Source organism: Gobius niger, assembly GCF_951799975.1.
Source record: "Gobius niger genome assembly, chromosome: 2".
NCBI classification, from domain to species: domain Eukaryota; kingdom Metazoa; phylum Chordata; class Actinopteri; order Gobiiformes; family Gobiidae; genus Gobius; species Gobius niger.
In genome coordinates, this window is record NC_136853.1 from 22,683,468 (window position 1) to 22,707,277 (window position 23,810).

Here is a 23,810-nt window from a genome sequence, read left to right on the forward strand (position 1 = left end):
GTGTGTGTATGTGTGTGCGTGCCCAAAACCTGCTCAAACACGAGCCTCTAATCAAACGCGCTGCTCCGACTGATTTATCCTCCGTGTGAGTAAAAGCGAAAATGAAACTACAACTTCACGAGCGCATGGCCTGCACTGCGTAGTTTTTTTTCTTTTTTTTTTTCTTTGCTGCTGGACCATTTGTTTTCTATTTTGCTTTCACGTAGGCTATTGTGAGCCCAGAGGTACATGTTATTCTAAAGCAGCTTTGAACGCATTGCCAATTTTATTGTAAGGTTATAAATAGGCCTACTGTCTAATAACGATCATTAGGCTATTTCAGTTCTAAACCTACTCATTATTTTTTTTATTGTACACTACCGTGATGCACCAAACCACGGGTCCTGCACCGTGAACCCCAAAAGCTGAACCCCTAATATTTATCAATAATTATTCCACTGTCTCTTGAATCCTGTTCCCCGAGTTTAGCGAAAATATTGTCGTAGTTTATAAGAAAGGAGCACGGGTGCATCAAACACTCCAATTGCAGTTTGTTTGAAATTGTTTTTTGCCTTCATTCTTTTACTCATTTGTAGTGGCCATAGTTTTTGGAATGGGTTGGGAACCACTGGTCTACAGCTGAACTGTGTGATGGGTTGGACATTTCTTTGTAATCACTCACAATCTCAGAATATCAAATGTGGAGACTAGCGAGGCCCGGCCGAAGGCCGGGTCTCAGCTAGTCTATAATAGAAAACGCAATCTCAATTTTTATTTCCCATACCGACTTTGAAGCTAAGTAGGGAAGGGCCTGGTTAGGACTGGGATGGGAGACCGTTAGGGAACCTGGCGACAGTAGTGAGTGTGTGCGTGGTTGGTGGTGGGGGCTGATGTGCGCAGTGGACTGAATGAATACTGCAACAAATTGTACACCGACGAGCATCTGGAAAAGCGCTATATAAGACTTGCCATGTTCATTTCCCAAAAATCCGCGGCCGGCCCCACGTGACCGTCCCACCGGCCGCGGGCATTGGCCACGGGTCCATATGGACCGCGGTGCTGCTGTCCGAGGACAACCCGCCGTCACAACAACGCGAGTGCACGAGATCTGACTGCCGTGCGTGTGTGCGCATCCAAACAGGGCCATGTGTCATCGTCACTCACCCTAAACTGCAGCTGTAGACGCTCCGCAGGTACAGGTACATCCTCCAAAACACATGACATCTGCGTGTCTTTGTTTAAGTTTCTCCTGCAGTGACCGAGGCTGTGGTTCATTATAGATCCAGTGCTGCGTCATGTCAGAAGCGCAGAGACATGCGTAAGATCCAATCCTGGCCGTATTCCGTCTCCAAAGTTTGGTCTCCGAAAAAAAGTACAAGCAGAAACACGAGCTTCAAATGAAACGCGCTGCTCCGAGAGCTTCAGCCTCCGTGTGCGGAAAGCGAAAGTGAAACTACCACTTAACGAGCGCATGGCCTGCACTGTTGCTTTTTTTTTTTTAAATGTATGTATTTTTTAACTTTGCTGCAGTACCATTTCTTTTCTATTTTTTCTTTACATTCTATAAATCGGCTTTGAAAGCATTGCCAATTGTATTATAAGGATATAAATACTGTCTAATAAAAAAAACTTCTTATTTTATAGATTGCACTTACACCATGATGCATCAAACCACAGGTCCTGCACCGTGAACCGAACCATGAGAGCTGAACCGCTAATATTTATCCATAAATATTCCACTGTTTCTTGAATTCTATTCCCTGAGTTTAGCGAACATATTGTCGATGTAGTTTATAAGAAAGGAGTACAGGTGCATCAAACACTCCAATTGCAGTTTGTTTGATATTATTTTTTGCATTCATTATTTTACACATTTGTAGTGGCCATAGTTTTAGGAATGGGTTGGGAACCACTGGTCTACTTACTGCGGGTCTACAGCTATACTGAGTGACGGGTTATAGGGACTATACTGGACATTTCTTTGTAATAACTCATAATCTCTGAATATCAAATGTGGAGACTAGCGAGGCCCGGCCGAAGGCCGGGTCTCAGCTAGTAATAACTATAAAGTCACAGCAAGTCATTGAGAGTCATTGGCCTCAAGTCCAAGTTAAGTCTCGAGTCACACACAGCAAGTCCCAAGTCAAGTCAAGTCTTTTTGGAGCTTTGGTCAGGTAAGTCTCAAGTCCCGAAAATTGCGACTCGAGTCTCGAGTCAAGTCATGTGACTCGAGTCTCCCACCTCTGGTAAATGCTAATATTACCTGAGTGCTCTGTGTTTATGTAGCAGAGTGGGATATTGAGGGTCTGATCAATTATATCAAATTAAAATTAAAGCCAGACAACGCCACGATGTTTAACTTAGGCCCAAAAGCACACAGGTTCGTTGATTGAGGCAGAGACAGAAATTATATTTAAGTTAACAGTTTTTATTTTGTTGTTCATGAGTTAGCTTAGTTTCTGTTTGTTTCATCATTGTTTCATGATTTTCACAATTAAAAGCAGGACCATACAAGACGGGCAAGGCAAGACAGCAGGATGCAGACTGAAGAGATTTTCTGTAGATTGGATATTTTAGTTAGCTTAAATTAAAGTAAGTTTATCTACACACCGTTTTAGTGAACAAAACATACCGCCTTAAAATACGCAGCCGTGCGCCATCAGCGACTTCATTACGGCCCGGGTGGCAATGACACCCTCAACACCGGCCCCCACACCACTGAGAAGGACGCATGCCATGGCCCACAGTAGAGCGCCATACGCTGCTCGGCGGGAGCTCACAACAGTACTACAGAGGAACTACATAGGATCTTTGCTGACAAGAAGTTTAGGACAGAAATAATCTTGCATACTACCTGGCATCGCAGAGGATGGGGCACCACGGCACAAATGCCACAACACGCTAGACGGAAGTCAGAGAGCGCAAGGGGAAGTTGCGGAGATTTTATGCGCTAGCGCGCTGGCGCCGCCTTGTGGTGCAAAGTGCACCCTGTTACATTTAGATACGAGATCAGTAATGGCGGCCCCCATGGATGAGCACAGCTAATGATAAAACTTTTACAAAACCACTTAAGTCAATTTAACTTTTGGTCACAAACGACAACATTATGTAGCATGTTTTGAATTATATCAAGTGTGGAGAAACATTCATATGACGTTAGCATCATATTAGCAAACCGTGTTATTTACACGCAACTTTATTCAAACACTCTGAGGTCGTAAGTCGTAATATTTAAAAGGGAAAAATCCCAGTTGCCTTGAATGCAGCATAAAAGAAGGATTCTAATTTAAAAAATATATATTAAAATTAGGGCTGCGCAATATGAAAACTTTTTCAATATTAACTGTATTGAACGGGATGATAATTCACAATGTGACGGTATGAATGTATTGATAGCGAAGTTCTCTGCCAGTCTGCTGGAAGCACCACATTTTACTTAAAAAAAATCTCCTTGTCTGGTCCTGCTCAGTGAAAGCAGGTGAAATGCTAACTACCATTCAATCTGAAAAATATTGAATAAGTTCTGAACAAAGCTACCCCTTGTAGTATCGCTTTGGTTCTGGGGGGAGCGTTTCAAGCAACACAGCAGCTGTAGATCGGGCATATGGGATCCTGTGCGGTATATTGCCCATGTCATCTCTTTAAGTCAGCAGGTGAGCAGCCTGTAACAAAACTACATGTAGCTCTTCTGTACCTGTGTCCTTATTTGCATGGAGTGTGCAGTAGCTGTTATATTAAACATACCCACAGTGACCTTGAGCCAGATGGGTGATACAATAGGGCGGGGGTAGTAGTTCTCTTTCTTACACCCAGACCTGAGTCTGCTCTGCTATACCCAGGGCTGGACTGGCCATCAGGAGCACCGGGAGTTTTCCCGGTGGGCCGACGTACTTTGGGCCGGTCTGACCTGATGAGAGGTCAAGCCCGCATTGCACCACACTGGCCCACAAGAGATACTGCATATTCTATTGACGTGCTCCTCACTATATAGGTCCAGTTTCATGATATATCCACTAGAAGTATCTGACGCTTTTATATAAGTTGTAAACGACAAGATTAAAGCAGTGAGTCTCTGATCCGTAAGCTCATATTCGGCTGAAACAACAAGCAGCTATTGTCCTCGGTTTTGTAGCTTATACTGGTTTAGTTAAAGGGCTTATTGTGTTGCTAATGACCTCGACAACTGCATAGCGCTCGTGTTTTTGGGCGGTTCATAACATGAATTTATGTGTGGCGATGGACCAATGCTCCACTTGTTTAGCTCCATAGGTAGAGCGCCGGGCTCATAACCACGAGTCTGTGAGATCAATCCTGACCCTCGCCCACTGGGAAGAACATAAATCAGCGTCCATGGTATGACTGATTTTCTAGAGGGCCGGTCTTGACCCAAAAGTCCTGGGCCGATCTTTTCTGCCAGTCCAGCCCTGGTTACAACTGAAGCCATTTTAACTGTTTGATGTTGTATGTATGTGGTACCTATCAATGTGTTGTATCGTCGGGACAATTATCTCTTGGTAAAAGGTACAGAAAACCTAAACCTAAGCATTAATACAAAATAAATTATGATTGTGATGTGAAAGTTGAGGGGAAATACATGGACCACCACAATTAGCAATGTTTAGCAGCAATTGGAATTCCTGATTTTTTTTTTTTTTAGGAAATTAGAAAAAAGTTCAGGTTAATTTGTTTCACAGTAAATTGCAAGCGCAGAAATACCACTTTATACCTCCATTTTTAAAGATTACACCAAATGTTCTTGTGGCTTTTGTTAGGCCTCTTGTCCTTGATAACATAATTGATACGCTGCATTATGTTCTCTATCTTCCTCACAACAATTTTGACATTATTAACATCTAGTCTAACCTCTACTTACCAGTCTCTGGGTGACATGTTCCATGATGGTGGCAGTTGCAGGGAACACATGCTGAAAGTGGTCCTCTGCCAGGCTGCTCCCGGGTGAACCCTGGGGAACACTGCTCACAGAACTGGCCCATGAAGCCAACAGGACAGGAACAGAACTCCACCCATGGGGCAGGGGGACTCTCTGCATCAGTAGAGATGGACGCTGAGGCCAGACTCACACCGGCTAGCTGAGATGTGTCTGCAATGAGAATGCAGCCTTTATCACACTGAAGTATGCACACGGTCAAACTCATCCCCTCACATGCTTTGAATGCACTTGTCTTTCATTAAAATGGTGGGTATTTGTAAACTGTACGCAGCAGCTTGTTGGAATGTTTGACTCTGCCCCTCTTTCCCCGTCTCATCAGAGCACTGGGCAGTGTTTACAGTTTGCCGTCTCCCCTTTTCTCTCAACGATGGACGGCAATAACACATTTACCCGCCCACCAGATAATAAATGCCACACTTAATGCTCGCCTGCACGCACACATTGGCATGCCACATGTGCCCACACACGTCCGCTCGTCACCGGGGGGATCTTTGATGTAGCAAATGAATAAATCACTGCACCAGAGCAAGACAAAAGGAAGAAAAAAAGACAAGAGGCTTGGCGGAGGTAAGTCAGACGTGCAGCTCCAATGGGGTTTCGACATTCCACTCTCATGAATAGTGATGTGGCCTGGCCCATCCTGAACCGAATCCCCCTAAACCGCCACTCTCCAAACCACAGCCTCGCAAACACTAAATTACTTTTGTTCCTGCTTCATCACCGAGGCTGCGCTCTCAGAAGAGATGGAGGCAGGCGGGGAAAGACAGACAGGCAGATAGGTACACAGAATAGTAAACCACAGAGGATTTATGCAAGTCTACATTTACTGAATAATACAGAGCAAACAGATTAAATATCCAGGTCAGAATGTAGGCAATATTCAGCTATTCATTTAGTATATTGCATAATAAGAATACCATATACACCCACACATAAACAGTCGTGGACAAAAGTGTTGGAACCCCTGAAATCGATGCACAGTGAGCCTGCATTTGCCTGGATTTCTTTAGAAGTTGTTTTTTTTATTATTGATTATCCTGCATTGCAAGATGGAAAAAAAATAGTCATCAATTTTTGTTTTCAATCCTTTTTGGGCAAAGGAACATTAAGACCTCTGGAGACAGACTTGTAACCTTGATGTCGTTTATGTTTTATTACGATTTGAGTTCTGAAGTCCTCTGAGAGTTCTCTTCTCCTCAGCTTGTTCTCCTCAGTCTGTTCTCCATGCTAGTATGGCATATGTCAATATTCTTTGAGTTTTGTGTATATTCCCGTTTTTTGTATAAGTAATATGTTATATTCCTTAGTTACTGAAAAAAAGTAATATACAGTATTTGTGTAACTCGATACTTTTGTAATGCGTTAACCTAACACTGCGTATTAATATGAACCTTTTTTTTTTTAAAGTTGAAAAGTTAAAGTTAAAAAAAGTTGAAAAGTTAAAGTTAAAAAGTTGCACAGTGCACCTTTAATAGTATAACTTGTTTTATAATAAGCCAAGGAGTGCAGTCTGTGATTGCACAAAGGCACAAAGCCTGCTACTTTTATTTTGTAAGGCCGACAGGGAGCCATTTCAAGGCTTGTTTGCATGTGGTTGGTTCTGCTATTCTTTCATATTAAAAAGTCTAAATGACGAATCCAAACTAATTCAACTTTCACAGACTCGCAGATTTTTTCTTAGTGTAGGCCTGCTGCATGTGTTTTTTCTACTGAATGAATCTAATGTGTTTAGTCTCCTGATTTTATGATCAGTTGAATCTGTTTGAACAGTACTGGACTGCAGCTGTCTCGTTCACTTGAGGGAGGTGCTGGTGGCCTCATAGTGCTCTGTGCCACCCCTGTGCTATCCTCTCTGCTTTAGCCTACATGCTTTCAATAAAGAAAATATCATTGCAAAGCCAAAGCCATATTGGAAAGAAAGTACTTTTAATTAGTAATTGTAATGAATTGTAATTGTATTTATATGCATTTTTTGTCTTTATGACCAACGATAAAATATATGAAATAAAATACAGTGTTTAACAAACTCATGATTCAAAGGAAATATTTGATCTCAGACAAACAAATAGGAGTTTTTGTTCATAAAGAATGATGTTGCTGGAGTAAAGGAAACAGAGCAGGGGCTAAATGAGTTTTCTTCAGAATATACTTGAAATGAGATGCTGCATGATCCCAAGACTTCAGACTTTTTTCTCCGCCCGTCATCCAGCCGCAGTCGCATTTTGAAGTTGTTTCAGGTCAATATATCCTCTGGCTATGATTCATTTGTTAAATATGAATTTAACAAATGAATCATAGTTGTATGTGTGTCAAAGATGATCCCAAAAAGCCAGAAAAAAGCTCTCAAATCTCATTTAAGTATCGAATAGTATTGATTCCCTTAATAAATCGAGACAGCTGGACATGTTGTGATATAGAAGATGGCAGATCACTTCTCCAGGGCCAAAGTTGGTAACTCCTAAGATGGTGAAGTGGTAATACAGAGTGCACAGGTGCTAAAGATTACTCACAGTCACTAGGACAACTGCCAAATTATAATTCAATGAAACAGGACTTTTCAGGCATCCAGGTGGATAGAGGAGTGAGTGGGAGAATTACATAATTCAATGAAAGAACTGAGATTTTTTGGTAGAGTAGGTTGCAAAGAAAATCATCCTCCTGGGCCCATGTCCAATAGGGAAGTAAAAAAATGAACATCACAAAGAGGTCAAACCAGGGAAAGGTCAGTAAAATGCTTTGCTAAATCCTAATTTTATTTAAAAAAACAACAACCAAAAAACATCATATGCTAATAATATAATATTTAATTGAAGAGGCAACAAAACGGTAGCAATGTGGCATACAGAGAGAGCCGGCTGAAAGAGTGGGAGAGTGGCTGAACTGGAGTGAGGATGGACCTTGACTTCTAACTAGAGCAGAAGAGCTATTGCTTGAGTGCTGATGAAACCGGTTCATTTGCACCTCAGAGGGACGATCAGTAGTCACGTCTGTACTTCTCCTCGCTCTGGCTTCAACCCTTTAACACCTCTCTCCTCTTCCTCCATCCGAGCAATTCCATTAGCCCATTCAGCAGGGGAGAATGGGCAATTAAAATGATTTCGTAGAAAATGAACCCTTTTCCCATTTAAATTAAAAATATTTAATTTTACGTCACGCTGCATGTGCTCTCTCCATCAATCCTGTATCAGAGCTGCTGGGGAGGACTGTCATTTCATTCAATGGGCAGTTGCAGAAGTGCATTAGCAATAAACTTAACACACTAGGAGTTTATTAAGCTATTGATAATGATTAATTGGTTCTGATTTTGTACTGATATAGCCAGCAGTAAACTGTTTTAAGTTTTGAAAGTGAATGTATGATAATATGGTCATTTTGACCAGCTGTTTTATTTTCATGGAACAGAAAACAGAACAGTTTAGGCCCTAAGTTCTTAGATCCTGCTCTTTCCAACAAAGCAAAAGAAGAAACAGATTGAGGTTTTAAAACAGGTTACTGTTATGAATTTCCCTCTTCCTCGGTTCAAATGACACAGTTTTAGCAGCTGCACAATTTATGACCTTTGTGCTGCCAATTTTTATTATTGAAGCACATAAAACTATTGAGACGCTCTCATGATACGTGTCATGTTGTCACATATGGTAGCTGCAGCGGATTTGGCCAATCATAAAGGCTGTGGCGTACACTGGGATTGAAGGTGTAAATTAAAGGTTGCCATAGAAATCACTGCAAGCTCTCAAAGGTGCTCATACGACAGCAGCAGATTTGCACATCTTCTGCCTAAGCAGTAAACTTATGTACCAATCAGATTTGTGACACTATTAATACACACCGTTTCTAATGGTAAATCAGGTGCAATATATCACATATTAATTATCGCATTTACCTGGCTTACTAATCAGGCCCTGGGTAAAAGCTCCTGAATTAAACTCACTGAGGTCCAAATTGAAAAAAAAAAGATCAAGCAAAGGCTCAGAGAACATTACAGTATGTAGCAATACTTTTTTTTAGCCTTCATTAAACACAATACTAATTACTACCCCCTTACTAAAGGGTAATGTATTCACATATTAATGTAGGACTGTAGATACAGTTAAACGTTCTAAATAGACCATGGTTTAATATCTCCTTGGAATTCAGATGTTTTCATCCAGGACACAATTACAGATTAATGACATTGAAACGATAAACAATACAGTCCCACTGGCTCTTTCAGAAGCCACAGCCGTGCTCATGGTGTGCATGGAGTACATTCACTTCACATTCCCCATATTCATGGTCATATATAAAGGATATAATAGTGACATACAAGTGCCTGACGTCAGGGGGTCGGGAGGTCAGGTGAGGGGAGAAGCGGAGGAAGGTGATGGCTTTTTATAGACTGGAGCAAAGTGCAGTCAAAGCCCATACCTCTACACGTAGTAGGACACACAGCTGACCAATGACTGAGCATGTATAAGAGGGCTCTCAGGAGCTACCCTTTGGGCAACCCCACAGATCACTGCCACTTTGTCTAAGACACAGGTCCCAAGTTCAAAAAAGTATGTCCTGTCCTCCGGATTGGACTTGAATCCGTTTAGGGCAAAACAACAGATTCCCACCCAGTTTTGAAACCTCATTATCAAGATCTCAGGGTCCACTGTGTCAAAATAACCCCCACAGTAAGGCCGCACAGGTTCAAGGACTGAAGAGCACAAGAGAGATCTCTTTATTTTGACAATTCTGAAATTATTTTGTTGCGTTAAAACCTTTAAGGGAGTAGATGCAAGTTGGCCATTTTATACTCACTACTGCCACCTACGGTCATACACATTACTGCACCTTCTATATTAAGCTTGTGCATGAAGGCACTTTGGACCCGAGTTAACACCTTTCTGACTGACAGTGCAGGATTTTAGAGGCAGTTGTGGTGAACAGGTCTGAGCTTATTCTACACATTAGGACATGGCTGGAACATGTAGGGGGAGGAAATTACTTAATTTTAACATTTTTAAACTCCTTATAGTCTCTTTAATTTTGCCACACACTCTGATACAGTTAAACACAAAAGTAACCGGGGATACAGCAGCACCTCAACACAACACTTCATTGCTTTGGTCAGGGCCCTGATAAAGCCCCTACTGGCAGAAGAAAAGCCAATGAAAAAAGCATTGAACACTTAAACAACTCAGTGCAGATAATGGCTCAAAACAATGCAATATTGTTTATTGTTGTGTTGAGTAAAGCAGGAGAGTGTTTTAGGAGTACTTACAGTTGTGTCCACCTGCATTGTTAATCTTGAGCACGGTCAAGTTGCTCAGCAGAAGTTGAAAGTTGAATGAAGACAGCGATGGTGTAAATCTGGTCTCATGTTCATGGAGCCTGCAAAGTAGAAAACATGCATAAGGTCAACCTCACCTCATCAAAATGCACGTCAGTTTTATACAGTAATTAAAGTGCGGTAAATGTAAGTAACAGCCTTGGCCATATGCTCGCGTTTTAAGGTGTCTGCTCCACAATGGGCCACAATGTAAATGCGCTGACTCGAACAAAAACAGGAGGTCTTGATCATTGAGCTTTGCCATCTGCTGCAGGAGGCTGTGCACCGCTGACATCTGCCCGTTGTCCTGCAGGTATCACACACTCTTCTATCTCTATGTGGCACGTGCTGTGTCAGCTCCATTTCGTTCATGTTATGTTAGGAAATGTGCCCTTTCTATCAAGTTAATAACCCAAAAGGAGCAATCCCAAGCGTGAAGGGACATATACTGTATACCGCATGGCCTACAGTGAAGTCTCTGCCAAATACAGGTTAGCACTGCGCCCCTTTTTGTTGCAGAGCAGATAAGTCATTCACATGTAGCAGGCTGGAGTTGCCCCTAGGTGGCGCCAGTCATAAACTATAACAGTCCACCGCTCTAGTTTTCCCATTCACTGTTCTCACTGTTACCGCCTGCCCGTTCCTCTTCCAGGCAGTCATGGAACATAGCATAGTCATATGGGCGGCTTACAGGTAACCGTTTGTATTCTGTTTATTGTAAATTATATTGTAAATGCTGTTCGTACAATCCCTCTAGCTCTTGCCTACCTGTGGTAAACAGTCGGCCATGGCAGTCACTGGCCTGACTCCTATGTTTATGTCCTGACCGCGTGGGGCTCAGTGTCTTGAGGAATATGTTGGCTGTGCTGGGCTAAGGTGTTCTCAAGCTGTAGTAGCCTAACATTTACTTTTTCGATCCATACTCATCAACGCACTGTGGCTGCCTTGACTTTTATCTTTCTTGCCATTGGGTTGCCTTTCTGCCAAGATCCTTGTTGCATAATATTTTTTAAATAATGGAACGATGGAAAATAATGGGGAATTTGCATTAAGAAAGGGATAAAGAAAAAGATATATGCATAGTGCACAAACACCTTTGGTCTCATTGGGTCTTATGCAGAATTATTACACTTAAAAGTAGAACTCATGCCCCTAGAGGCCATAAGCGCCGCAGCAGATGCTGTAGCATGTTGCGGTTTATACTGACAGAAAAGACAAATGGAGAGAGGGACATTGTACATCCAATTACACAATGGAGATATTTTTTTTCACTCAAACTTGGCTGCTAAAGTGGCGCTGGCTCGCAGTTATTGCGCCTCCGAAACGGTGCAGTCAAAGTTGGCAAAGGGTGGTTGTATTACCCCCAGAGGGACTACATTAAGGTAAACAAGTAATAATCTCAAAAGCTGTAACTTACAAATAGTTGGAGCCCTTTAATTGATGAATGCCTGTGAAGCAGTTTTCCAAAAGAAAAGCTCCACCACATCCTTTTGTTTGCCTGGATATCAAACTTCGACAGACTCAACATTGCTCCATTTTAATAGAGCAAATGTTCTCAGCGTGACACTAAATTTATTTTAAAATGTCTTTTTGAGCCTCCCCTCTGCCTTCTATTCACATTTACAGTTGCTCATAAAAGATATATGTGTGTGTCTTCCAAGGCTGCCACACCAGCTCTCCAGTGATGCAGAGGGCCCCCGTTCCCTGGCCTGACACGGAGGCAGTAATAAAGAGAGGCAATTACAAACTGGGTCTCAAAGCCATGGTAATGGAGCTGGTCAGACAGCGATAAGCAATGTGTGCATGAAAGTGAACAAACTCCCAGCCATGCTTTCCCTATGGAGCCTAGTGTCACTTTTAATCAGCACCAAGCAGAGCACAAAGAGCCATGCTGTAATTAAGCCGCTCTGTTGAGGATCAGAGCAGATCATCAGGAGAGGAACACCCAGCCCCACCACTGGGCTCAGAAATGACACAAACTATAAATAAATACAGATTTAGGCAGGCAGGAGAATGTACATGAAATATGAAGGGACAGAAGCAGGTGGAGAGTGGGGATAAGCACAGTAATAATGCATGTGTACTTGTACAGCACTTAATGAGAGCAGAAACATCATGTTAACATGACTCACTATAGAAGAACATAGAGTTTAGTACACTTTAAAGTGAATCTTCAACAGGATATGACAACAAAACATAACCATGCGACTCCTCTAGACTAGGGGTTTCAAAACGTTTCATGTGGCGACCCACAGAATTGCCATGCAAAACATCCAAGACCCCTGGAACTAATTAATAATACGGATAATATAAATCAAAGACTGTATTGTTAACAATGTTCCATGTCGTTTAAATGCCCTGCATGTAAATATCAGTGGCTGCTTTCAGGGGAGCGTGATGGAAACGTCACAGAGCAGATTCTGCATGAAGCCCTCACCTCCTCCTTTCATAAATCCTATTGCTCAAATTCCCTTGTTGTTTTTTCCCCCATTCATGATGGGAACACATTTAACTGGATAACATTTACCAATGCTGCAATAATATGCTGTCAGACATATGGAGTGTTTGCGCCACTCTTACAAGAGGCATTCAGATTCAGGAATGTTTTAGATGCATATTTGGAAAATTCAAAGAATACCACCAGAGGGTAAAGGGAAGTTCATCTGTGCATGTACATGCAAACAGTAATGAGATTTGCAAAGAACTTCTCCAGAGGAACACTTAATGATAGCACAGGTCCCTCAGCTCCAGTGGTTTTGGGGACTCTTTTGGCTGGCTCTGCTCTTTGGATGACGGAAACTCATTAGCTTGGCGCACACAGCAGAGAAAGCCCTGGAACTTACGAGGTATCAGAGGAAACACAAGACACAAGACACTACACACGTCCCGGAGGAGGATGGCTAAGCTGAACAGGTGTCTCTACCCACTTACATTGTGGCTTAGCTAAGATTACGAAGTTCGGTTGAATATGCTTATATGTTTCTTTTCCTTCTATTCTCACCTTTAAGTCCAGAGATAGCTTACATATTTTGAATTTAGTGTACTTTTTTCCTTCTTTATAATTATTGTATTTTAACATTCAAGCTTAAATCAACATACAAACATGGGACATAATTACACAATTGGTGTGCCCACCCAACCCTCCCTTCCCCACTCACATACTACAGGCATACTACTACATATTGCAACATTAGGTGATGCGATGCAGTATCTTATATTGTGTTTAAATTAAATCAAATACTGCAATAAAACAGTAAAGATTTCATCATTATCACAATTTTACACACCCATTTTGCATATTACAATATCACACAGCCCTAGTTTACATATGTACACATCAGAATATTTAACTGTCCATCATAAATCATGAATTTCTCTTTTGTGAGATCAATAAAGGATTATCTTATCTTATCTTATCATAAATGCAGTCTGCAGAGGGATCAAAGGGTTCCCATACCACAGCCCGGTATACACTCATTTTGTGTACTTTGAGACATATTTTTATTGAATAATGCAACAAGATTTTCCCACACATTTTCCACATTCACAAATGCATAAAACTAACAATATACATTTAAAGATATATGAGCAGTTTCCAAATATCAAAGCAACAAATCAGTGCATTTGTCAAAGCAAGTGCTTTCCAGCAACGCCTTTTACAAGGGCTTTTCTTACGCAACAAGCTGGAGAAGGTGAGTCGTGCTTTCACTGACCTGTCCCTTTATATATCCAGGTTGGAGACACATCTGTTCAGGCTGGCTTTCAACACCTGGGACACACTTGCTTTCGGTCAAGAGGACATCAGCTCACAGTACTATGTTGTCTTGGTTGTTTAAATTGTTTCTGTGAAGAATTTTGGTCTATGTTGTGTTGTTGTAAAAATGCAACACAACGTAACTTTGACTGATTGATAAAGTCTATTGTTCCCCTTATAAAGAAACTGTTATATTTGTAATCCTATCAGGCTGGACCGTGACACTCACATTCTCCAAAACTCATGCTTTAATCATCTCCCTTCTGAGTCCCAATAAGCTATACCACTACTTTCAGGAGCACACATCCGCCCTGTGGAGTCTTTTTAGCAGCTTTATGTTGTTGCTGAAGTGGATAAATGTGATCCCACAAGTACGAGAGCTCCCCAGTAATGTTTTGAGCTAATGGTCCGCAACGTATTGCAAAGGACATGCTGCTCTCTCTTGCTGAATGTCAATAATGTCCTTCTCCACTCCAGAGCTTGAGACGGGATTTCGACCATTGCAAAAGTGGACGGTAACGCTCAACAGTGCACAGGTGTTAAAGACTGGTCAGTCATCACCACACAAGCTTTGGCTCTGGAGGAGGGATTTGGATTCATCTCCAAATGTCAGCCGTTTGTGTCAAGAAATGTCCAGATTTTTTGATTCATTGGACTGTAATTATTGTCTACCTGAATGTTAGCTTTTTTGTTGAACGTCACACAGATAAATAAAATAATGCATGAATTAGCGGAATACAAGACAAATTACAAGCTGCTGGGAGAAATGAAGGTTTTCGTGCATGCAAGACAAGAGCAACCAGACATTTCCGGACTGTAAGTCGCTCCGGAGTATAAGACGCACCAGCCAAAATATGCCTAATGAAGAAAAAACAACAAGCTGAGTAGGCGCACGGTATGCTAACGTGACACATTGATGGTTAGCTACAGGGAGCATTAACAACGAACTAAATAGGTGTCTGGTAGGTTAACATTACATAAACAGATCAAATAACTATAGCATAAAGAACATACCAAACTCTCCATCTCACTCCAAATCACTAAATCCATTGAAATCTTCATCCTCTGTGTCACTTCTAAAATATCGCCTTGGCAACTACCAGGGCACAGAGGCGTAACTGCACCGTTGACAAGCCTCTCCCGGCAGCACGTTGTTCAAGCTCTCATTTGCAAACCCGTTCCTCAAGCTGTGGCTCGAGCTTTTAGCCCGTGATTAGCTTTGTTTTGTTTTCTTCTCTAAGAGTAACCTCCGCTTCTCGCTCTCTCCAAACTTTCTTTCTGCTGCTCGATTAGCCTGCAGTGCCCTCTAGAGGCATGTGATATTATATACTTGAATAATTAAAAACAAAATCACATAATAGTCACTCCAGGGTATAAGACACAGCCCCTGCCAAAGAATGAAAACAAAGTGCAACTTATAGTCTGGAAAATACAGTGTATATAACATTTTTTCTACATTACAAAGCCTTGGACAACGGTTTGTCAGATCTAATGAAATTGTGATCCAACAATGTAACTGATATCCATATATATTGCACCACAGACTCACGGCTTAAAGTCCGGGCTTTCTGTTCACTCACGTCTCTGATGGACTTGAATGTGAACATTGGGAGGGAATAAAACCTGTGGTTCAGGTGAAGAACAAAATGTTTCACGGTCTTTGTCCAAATTTGGCTGGGCAGACCGAAACAAAGGGAGACCCTAACGGGTCGGGCCGGGAGAGGTTTGTCAACGGTGCAGTTACGCCTCCGTGTCCTGGTAGTTGCCAAGGCGATATTTTAGAAGTGACACTGAGGATGAAGATTTCAGTGGATTTAGTGATTTGGAGTGAGATGGAGAGTTTGGTATGTTCTTTATGTTAGTTATCTGAACTGCTTATGTGACGTTAACATACCAGACACCTGTTTAGTTTGTTTATACTCTCTGTAGCTAACCATCAATGTGTTACGTTAGCAAACCGTATGCGTATTCAGCCTTTTTTTCTTCATTAGACATATTTTGGCTGGTGCGTCGTATACTCCGGAAAATATGGTAATCACATTGTTCACTTCGTAGCTTAAATGATTTGTATTTGTTTCACCGTCATTCATTTTTTGTGACTTAACTAATGGAACACTGTAACTGGGGCAAAAAAAAAAATGCTTTCCCAGCTCATATATAAATGTACATGTAAGCTGGAAATGTTTTAATGTGTAATTAAAACTTTTTTGTGATCATCAAAACGAGGATTCTGTGTTGGAAGTGAAACTGCTGCTGAGATTATGTTTATGAGAAAATTAAACCTAGTTTATGAATTTGGGCTGTTTTGCAAATGTCTTGGTTTTGAGAAATGTGTCAAGGCGGAATTGTAGGACATTTGTGCACTGATAATTAAACCAGGTACGATACATGATTCTCATTTTAATGTATCCACTGGTATTAAGTACAAACTATATTCATGATTAGATTGTTCTCTGTATTTAATGTCACACAAATTGAGCAAAAAGGAAAATCTCAGCCGCAGCCAAAGAGAAATACAAATTTGAATTGGAGCAGTTAAATAGTAAATAAAACCACGGTTTCAAATGAATACCAAGTGAATGAATGAATGAAACATTTAAACAGACATCATGTGATCAAGGCTTGTACTTTGGGTTGTAGAGACGTAACACATCCATGTACCTGACTTTGAAGGAGCTGCGTGGTGTGAGTCCTGGAGGCAGGTCCACCACAGGACCGGGTGAGAGGTCAGCGGTGAGGGTGAGTCCAGAGCCTTGGAGTGTCAGCGTGACCTGCTCCGGCAGAAGCTCAGCCATTTCTGAGGTAAATTTGATGATCAGAAGCTGACCGTAGCTGTGGAGCTGGCCACGCAGGAACTTCTCTGGAGGAGAAAGATCAAAGCACAGAAATATTACCGTGGCAACTCCATTGGCATTCAGAGAGAAAGATCCTGGAGACCGTAATCAACACCTAGTGGTCTCTGCTTCTTTATAACAAGATGGACAGAACTTGATTGTGGGAAGGGAAACCGGAAAACACAGTTATCGATGAAACTTTGAGAAGTACAATATTACATATAGTACATTTCTTATATAGGGTGATGCAATATTAATCTTTCAAATTCACCTGAGTCTGCATAACACCAAAGGGCAGTATTTCCTATTAAAGATCTGTTGATTAAAACCTCATGCATAGTAAGGCTTATCTATGGTGAGTTTGGGCAAGTCTGGTGACCCACTGAAAATGGCCCACTGGTATAAATCATTATAGCTGTGGCTTTTGTTTCTTATCATCTAGTTGTGATTTATTTATTGTGCAAATATTTTTCAATGGATGATATGTCCTTCTCATGTTTAACAAAAACGACTTGGGGTGTGTATAACAGAGAGGCCTGGCAGGTTGACTGCTCTCTTATTTCTGAGTCTAATTGTGTGTGAAGTACATGCCAAACTCTTCTGGAGGTGGCGAGGACTATGGACTGGAGTGGGCGATTGTGTGTGGAGAGCAGCCCATTGCATTATTCAGTGAGATTGTCTGTGCTTTTCTAATGGCAGTCAAAACAGCACCCTTGATCATCTTTGATGTGCCCCTTCGACATCCACAGCCCACGCTAATACATTCTTCAGCTACGTTTTAGTTTACTGTGCATTTTAATCTGAAAAGAAACAGTGTTTGGGTGATAATTTATTCTTGCAGCGGTGTTTTCATCCGTCAAACCAGTGTTAATACATTTGTGATTCTTTTTACGGGTTTAAAAAAAAAACAACTAAATTTATTGTTGTCACTACACGGTTTTGTAAAGTAACAGGTCCATTGTACGTATGTTTTCCTGAAGATATTTGGCTAAAAGGAAATAGGCACGCATATCAAAGACAGTGAAACCTGCATGCTGGATCCAAAATAAGAATACAGTGATTTAAAGCAAGGGTTCGCACAGCAGTAAGAGCTCCCAATTTTCTATTTATTTCTTAAACCATTAAGAGTGACGTTTCGGGCTTCATGCCCTTCATCAGACATGAGCGTTAGAGACACACCTGTTTATATAAGTGTTGAGTGGTCACTTCACCAATCAGATGACCCACATCTCTACACATGAGGGATGATGTCACAAAATTAGCATAAACATAATTCCTGAAAATATTTCTAATTTTTGTCAACTCCATCAGAGACACAACATTTAAATCCATTTGAATTAAAACTTCTAATATGATTGAATAAGGTTTATTCACTGTATACAATTAAAGTTCATGTGAACATTTACGTTGTGATTTTACACTATTCTGAAAACTCAGATTTCACAATATCTCAATTTCAAAACTTTATTGCTTTTGTTTAATGATTTAAGTCATTTCTGTAGATAATTTAGATAAAAGAGGCTCAATCTACTCCATTATTACGGTTGGCCTTTGGAAGCCAAATGTATCTGACAGTAATGGTTCAAGAAGCCAGTTAATAGACTCCCATCTGTGCTGTGAACTAATATTGCCGACTTCCAGTTTGTCTAGAGGCGTGGCTACATTTATATTTCTTCTTTGTGCCGCTTTGATCTAGTTTAAGTTGGGTCAGCTCCCATTTGCAGTCATATATTTTCACTTTTGCAGGTGATGCTGATGCTGCCCTTGACCCACACAACCACCAAACTCCCACCTTCATATTTTCAGGTAACTCTAAAGCGATAGTGCACACACATCCAGAGTGTCAGGTGAGAGAGAATCCTTGTCAATGTGAAGGCACGTACATGTGCAAATAATTACCTGTGCAAGGGATTCACGGGACAGAGAGATGCAATCAGGGTGTCAGAGCCTGAATGCATCAGGGTGTCAGAGCCTGAATGCATCAGGGTGTCAGAGCCTGAATGCATCAGGGTGTCAGAGCGATTGTATCGGCTCTATACAGTGAGTGAACACATTACATGGACAAGAGAAAGTGGAGTCCAACCCACTCATTTCATTCAGGCAAAAGGACACAGATGATCATCTCTATGAACTTAGAGCAACAACCTCACCTCTTCTACAACATAAAGACACAAGCCAAACGGGAACACAGTCTGAAAAGAGGAGGAAAAAGCTTTGGTTTTGGACCGTGCAGCCTGTGGTCGTGTGAAATGCCTCAGATTGGAGGAATTATATGCTTCAATAAACTTATGACCACAAAAGACACAAGAACGTACGGGATTATAAAGATGATTTGATCAGGATTCTGGACAGACAGGCACTGCACACTCCAAACACACTTGTATTATTGGCCAAAGCGAATGAAAGGATGTTTAGGCTGTACGATTCCCAGGCCGGGCAGGCCTGGCGGAGGACGGTAGGGCTGTGCAATTAATCGAAATTCGATTACGATTTCGATTACAACAGTAAACGATTACAAAATTAGCATAATCACAAAAAATCTATTAGAATTATTATTTTTTTTTCTATTTTTTTTAATCATTATAATTTTTTGGCCTTTTTTTTTTTGCAAAGCAGACTTGCGTTATTTCAGGCCGCTGAGATTATTTTCCTTTCGCTTTTCACGTGCCATGGCTCATGCTTTTGTCTGACATAAAAACAAACGGCGCTGTGTGATTATGTCATCAGGCCGCACTGCTCAGTTTGCTTGCGCAGGTGTGAGGGCCGGCCAGCAGGGGGCAGGTGTGAAACAGGGACCTCTCTTTAATCAAGGCGTACTGGAAATCATTTGTACTTTTATGACCGTCCAGAAAACATAAAATATCATCATAGTGTTTTGATTAATAAATAAATAAAATAAAGACTTTTTTTTAAAGGCAACAAATAATCGTTTGAAAAATCGTGATTTCAATTATGACAAAAATAATCGTGATTATTATTTTTTCAATAATCGAGCAGCCCTAGAGGACGGTAATAAAACTATTCTGCTGTCATCAAAGTACAACCAGACTCGGGGGGGAAAAATCATTCACAACTTTGTGCTCTGGAACAGAGTGAGGGGCAGAACACAGAGGTTTTCTCAGAATTGCGCAGCCACCTCTTCTTGAAGTGTCCACAAGCGACCAACACGTTTGATGTGCACGTGACATTACAATCAACACTCACGCACTAACACATACACACCTAAGTGCACATTTAAAACACCATCTGCACTGGGAGCACCCACCGGACAGGACCCCAGCAGCCACAGACAACCAACCCACACTCCCAGGGCAGATGGCTCCCTCAGAGGAAATGTTGGGAGGATCTAAGAATAATAAATAAAAAACAATGTAAAACTGTTAAAGATGAAAGTCTTAAGGGTGGAAATCAATCAAAACACTATAAATAAAAATACAAGATAAATATGGACTAAAATAAATAATGGTCAAGGACCATTAAGGCATAAAAAAACAACAACATTAAAAGAACTTGTATAATGTAAAGCCCGCATTCCTTGTTGTGAAGTGCTGCTGAATTTTGTAAAAGCTGTAAACCTGAGGTTCTCTTTTGTGGGAACACCAAAAAGTAAAGCACTTAAGTAGTCAATACGATGTGAGAAAAAAAGCATATGTCAGCATATGCGCCTCCGTGTTGGCCCGAAACAGAATGGGGTGGACTCTGGCTGTGTTCTTTAAGTGATAAAAACCTATTTTAGTGATATTCTTGATGTGTGAAATGGAAGTCAGCTCAAACTCAAAGGTCACGCCTGTTTCGAGGGGTCACATTCCTGCTCAAACGCACAATTATTACAACCGTGAGTTTTTTGTTTGTTATTTTCTCTTCACATTTTCAAACTCCAGAGTAAAACTGAAAGGCTGTTTGAGCGTCCCAGGTGAAGTCAAAGTAGGTCCACGCTCTGAATCAAGTGTGCACAATTATTATGCAGCTATTTCTCCTCCGCAAAATGCAAAGGAAAAGACATCTGACAAACTTTGAAAAGTCACAAATGGTTAATGATGAGCATCTTGATTATAGGTCTTTTCTGATATTATACTGAAGACTCACTTGCCCCATCATTAACAGTGCTTAAAAGTCCGGTTTATCTTTGTTTGCTGAAAAACTAACAGGCCTATGTTTTGCGTTTAGTTTCAAGATTTCACAAAATTGCAGCTGCAGCTTTTCACAAACCTGAATGGCTGATTTCAGTTTACAATACAACTATGGAAGTCAACAAATTTTCTAATTGTGGATTCATCTTTGTATGAAGAGATTTGTGACTTTGCAATCAATAAAAACAAACAGAACACCGCCAATCAAGCTTATAGGAATGAACAAAACACTCATACATGAAAAAAATGAATAAAAACATTGATTGTGAGCAATAAGAGACATAATCAGAATGAATGATGGAATGAATGAAATCAAATTACATTTTACATTTCTGATGTCTATAACCACAAGAAGCAACAAGCTATCACTCACAATTTAGTTAAGGGACTTTGAGAACCCCCTGGTGTGGATATTTCACAGCATACTGAGGCTTTACAGTTACCCTATTTTCCAGACTCTACCCTTTTTCCATGGTTTGGCTGGGGGTGCGACTTACACTCAGGTGCGACTTATGTATCAAAATATAGTACACACTGAGAGGCGCTAGGGGGCGCTCTAGGCTTGTGTACCAAGATCTGCTACTCCTGAACCATTGAAGATTTAAAAAACGGTAATCGAGCAGCAGAAAGAAAGTTTGAATTGAGCGAGAAACTTGTGAGGGACCTGTGAAAAGCGGAGGTTACTCTTACTGCAAAGAAGAAAACAAAAAAGCCAATCGTAGGGTAAAAGGTAGATGGCCACAGCTAGAGGAGCGAGTTCACAAATGAGAGCTTGAACAATGTGCTGCTGGGAGAGGCTTGTCAATGGTGCAGTTACGCCTCCATGTCCAGGTAGTTGCCTAGTCTGGTGCGACTTATACTCCGGAGCGACTTATAGTCCGGAAAATACGATAAATGCAAAGAGCATGAAGCCTAATACAAAATAAAATGTATTCATAATGACTTTTAGAGGGAGCTGCTGGGAGACTGAGCAGGTGTTACATTAGATATCTGCAACTCAAAACCAAGACTTAGGCAAAAAAGCAACAACTCTTGAGGAGATGCTTGAAAAAGGACATACTACAGCACATGGTAACATGGTTTATTTGGTCGGGACAATGCATGCTAATCTGTCTTCCTCTCATTCATTCTGGCCTGTTGTTTTTATAGGGAAATCCTGAGCATGCAGAAACCAGGAGGCTAACAGTTATTAAGTTAACAAACCATTGTCCCCTGGATATGCCCATATGGAACAAAGTACACAAAGTAATTCATCATCTGCATTACAGTGAGTTTATTCAAGTGCATGCGTCTGTATATCCTCAATTTTGGGTGCAACATAAGATACATAATTTGCTTCAATTTGGAGATCAGTCCACGGTAATAACGAGTAATGCACAAAACTCACCGAAAACGAAAGCCAGGCAATATTACGTTTGAAATGATGAATAGGAAATACACTCTTAGCATCACGGTGGGTAATGAGCCCAGTAATACTACTGTGTGACGAAGCTACAGTAATATTCACTGCTGAAGGACGCTTTGTACTAAAATTCCCATTTCTCTGCTGAAACCTGTATTTTTACGGCACAGTCTCTGGTTATTTTTTTTTAAGGATGTGTGTTATCATTATTGTTGTTGTTGTTTTAACAGGTGGCAACAGAGGTGTAGTTAGAGAAGCTAGACTCTGGAGAATGTAATCCCAAACAGATTAATCATAACGCACAGTAGAAGGTTCACAAAACAAAACTAGTTCATTTCACAAGACGACAGTTAAGATTGCATCCCTGTAAACAAAACTTCATCTTATTCCATGAGGTTTGAGGTTTGAGACACGAAACCCACAGCCGTACACTTACAAATATGAATCCTGCTCGATTCAATTTCACAACATCACATAATCTAGATAAAAACATATAAAGATGCAGGACCACAGACCAATCTGTCTTTGTGCACCCCTCAAAATAAATACCGAGCTATATTGTTGTTAAAACAATAATGCACAATCTATGTAACTCCACTAACAGGGCCGCTGCAAGCCATTTTGGGGCCCTAAGGAGAAATGTTGATAGTGTGCCCCGCCAAAAAAACAACAACAACAAAAACATTGTGGGTAGGAGGTGTAGCAGCTCCTTAACATCAAACACAGCTTTAAAACTACACAAAAGATATTTGGTGAATCTAATTAGTTCAGATGTACAGTTTAGGAGTTGGTGCCCCCCAGAACCTGAGTTTCTCTGCTCTGCCCCTGCAGCCATGGCGCATTTCAGCTCAGACATGTCTTCTCTCCCCACGCCTTCCCCTCTTTCCTTTCTCTCCTGCCGCTGCGAGCACAGAGAACACTCCATGATGTAACAGTTTTGTCAGGATCTGAAGTTCTGTTTGCTGGTGAATACTACGTTTGTATGACCGGGGCACAGAGATTCCTTCGTGTGTTGTATCATCGCTCGTGCTGGCAACATTTCTATAGAACTTCTTTCTTAACGTTCTCATCGGATACGGGCCGTGCTTGTGCCAGCTGCGTTAGAACGGCGGTACCAATACTGCACAATGCCACTCCATCACATGGGCCTCAGTGCGGCGCCGTGTTATCAGTGTATAGGGAGCGGCGGCACCGTCCACTAAACTACTGTCTTTTTTGCACACACACACACACACACAAAAACAACAACTCCAAAACAAAACACAAAAACGTGTGAGATGCCAATATTGACCACTGCAGGCTATTTCTGGGCAAAAGAAGTAAGAGCAAACTTCAACCTTTCAATCGGGCCCAACGGTGTCAAGACATACTGTCTAGCACCAATCTGTGATGCCTGCAGGCGCTGTGTGTGAACTAAACACCCATCTCAAGGCCACCATGCTACCACAAAGTCACTGAAATCAC

The 23,810-nt window shown here is 41.2% G+C and overlaps 2 protein-coding genes across 2 annotated transcripts in view; one reads left to right on the top strand and one right to left on the bottom strand.

Moving 5' to 3' along the window:
* The window catches only part of ptger4b (prostaglandin E receptor 4 (subtype EP4) b), a 221,384-nt gene that overhangs the window by 76,550 nt on the left and 121,024 nt on the right, over positions 1-23,810 (top strand). The window lies entirely within an intron of this gene.
* lamc3 (laminin, gamma 3) overlaps positions 1-23,810 on the bottom strand; it is a 95,976-nt gene that overhangs the window by 33,855 nt on the left and 38,311 nt on the right. Inside the window, exons 10-12 of the mRNA XM_079581308.1 lie at positions 16,642-16,840; positions 10,179-10,288; positions 4,853-5,080 (exon numbers count right to left, since the gene is read on the bottom strand). Coding sequence (XP_079437434.1) covers positions 4,853-5,080; positions 10,179-10,288; positions 16,642-16,840 — 537 coding nt within the window. The remainder of the gene's footprint in view (positions 1-4,852; positions 5,081-10,178; positions 10,289-16,641; positions 16,841-23,810) is intronic.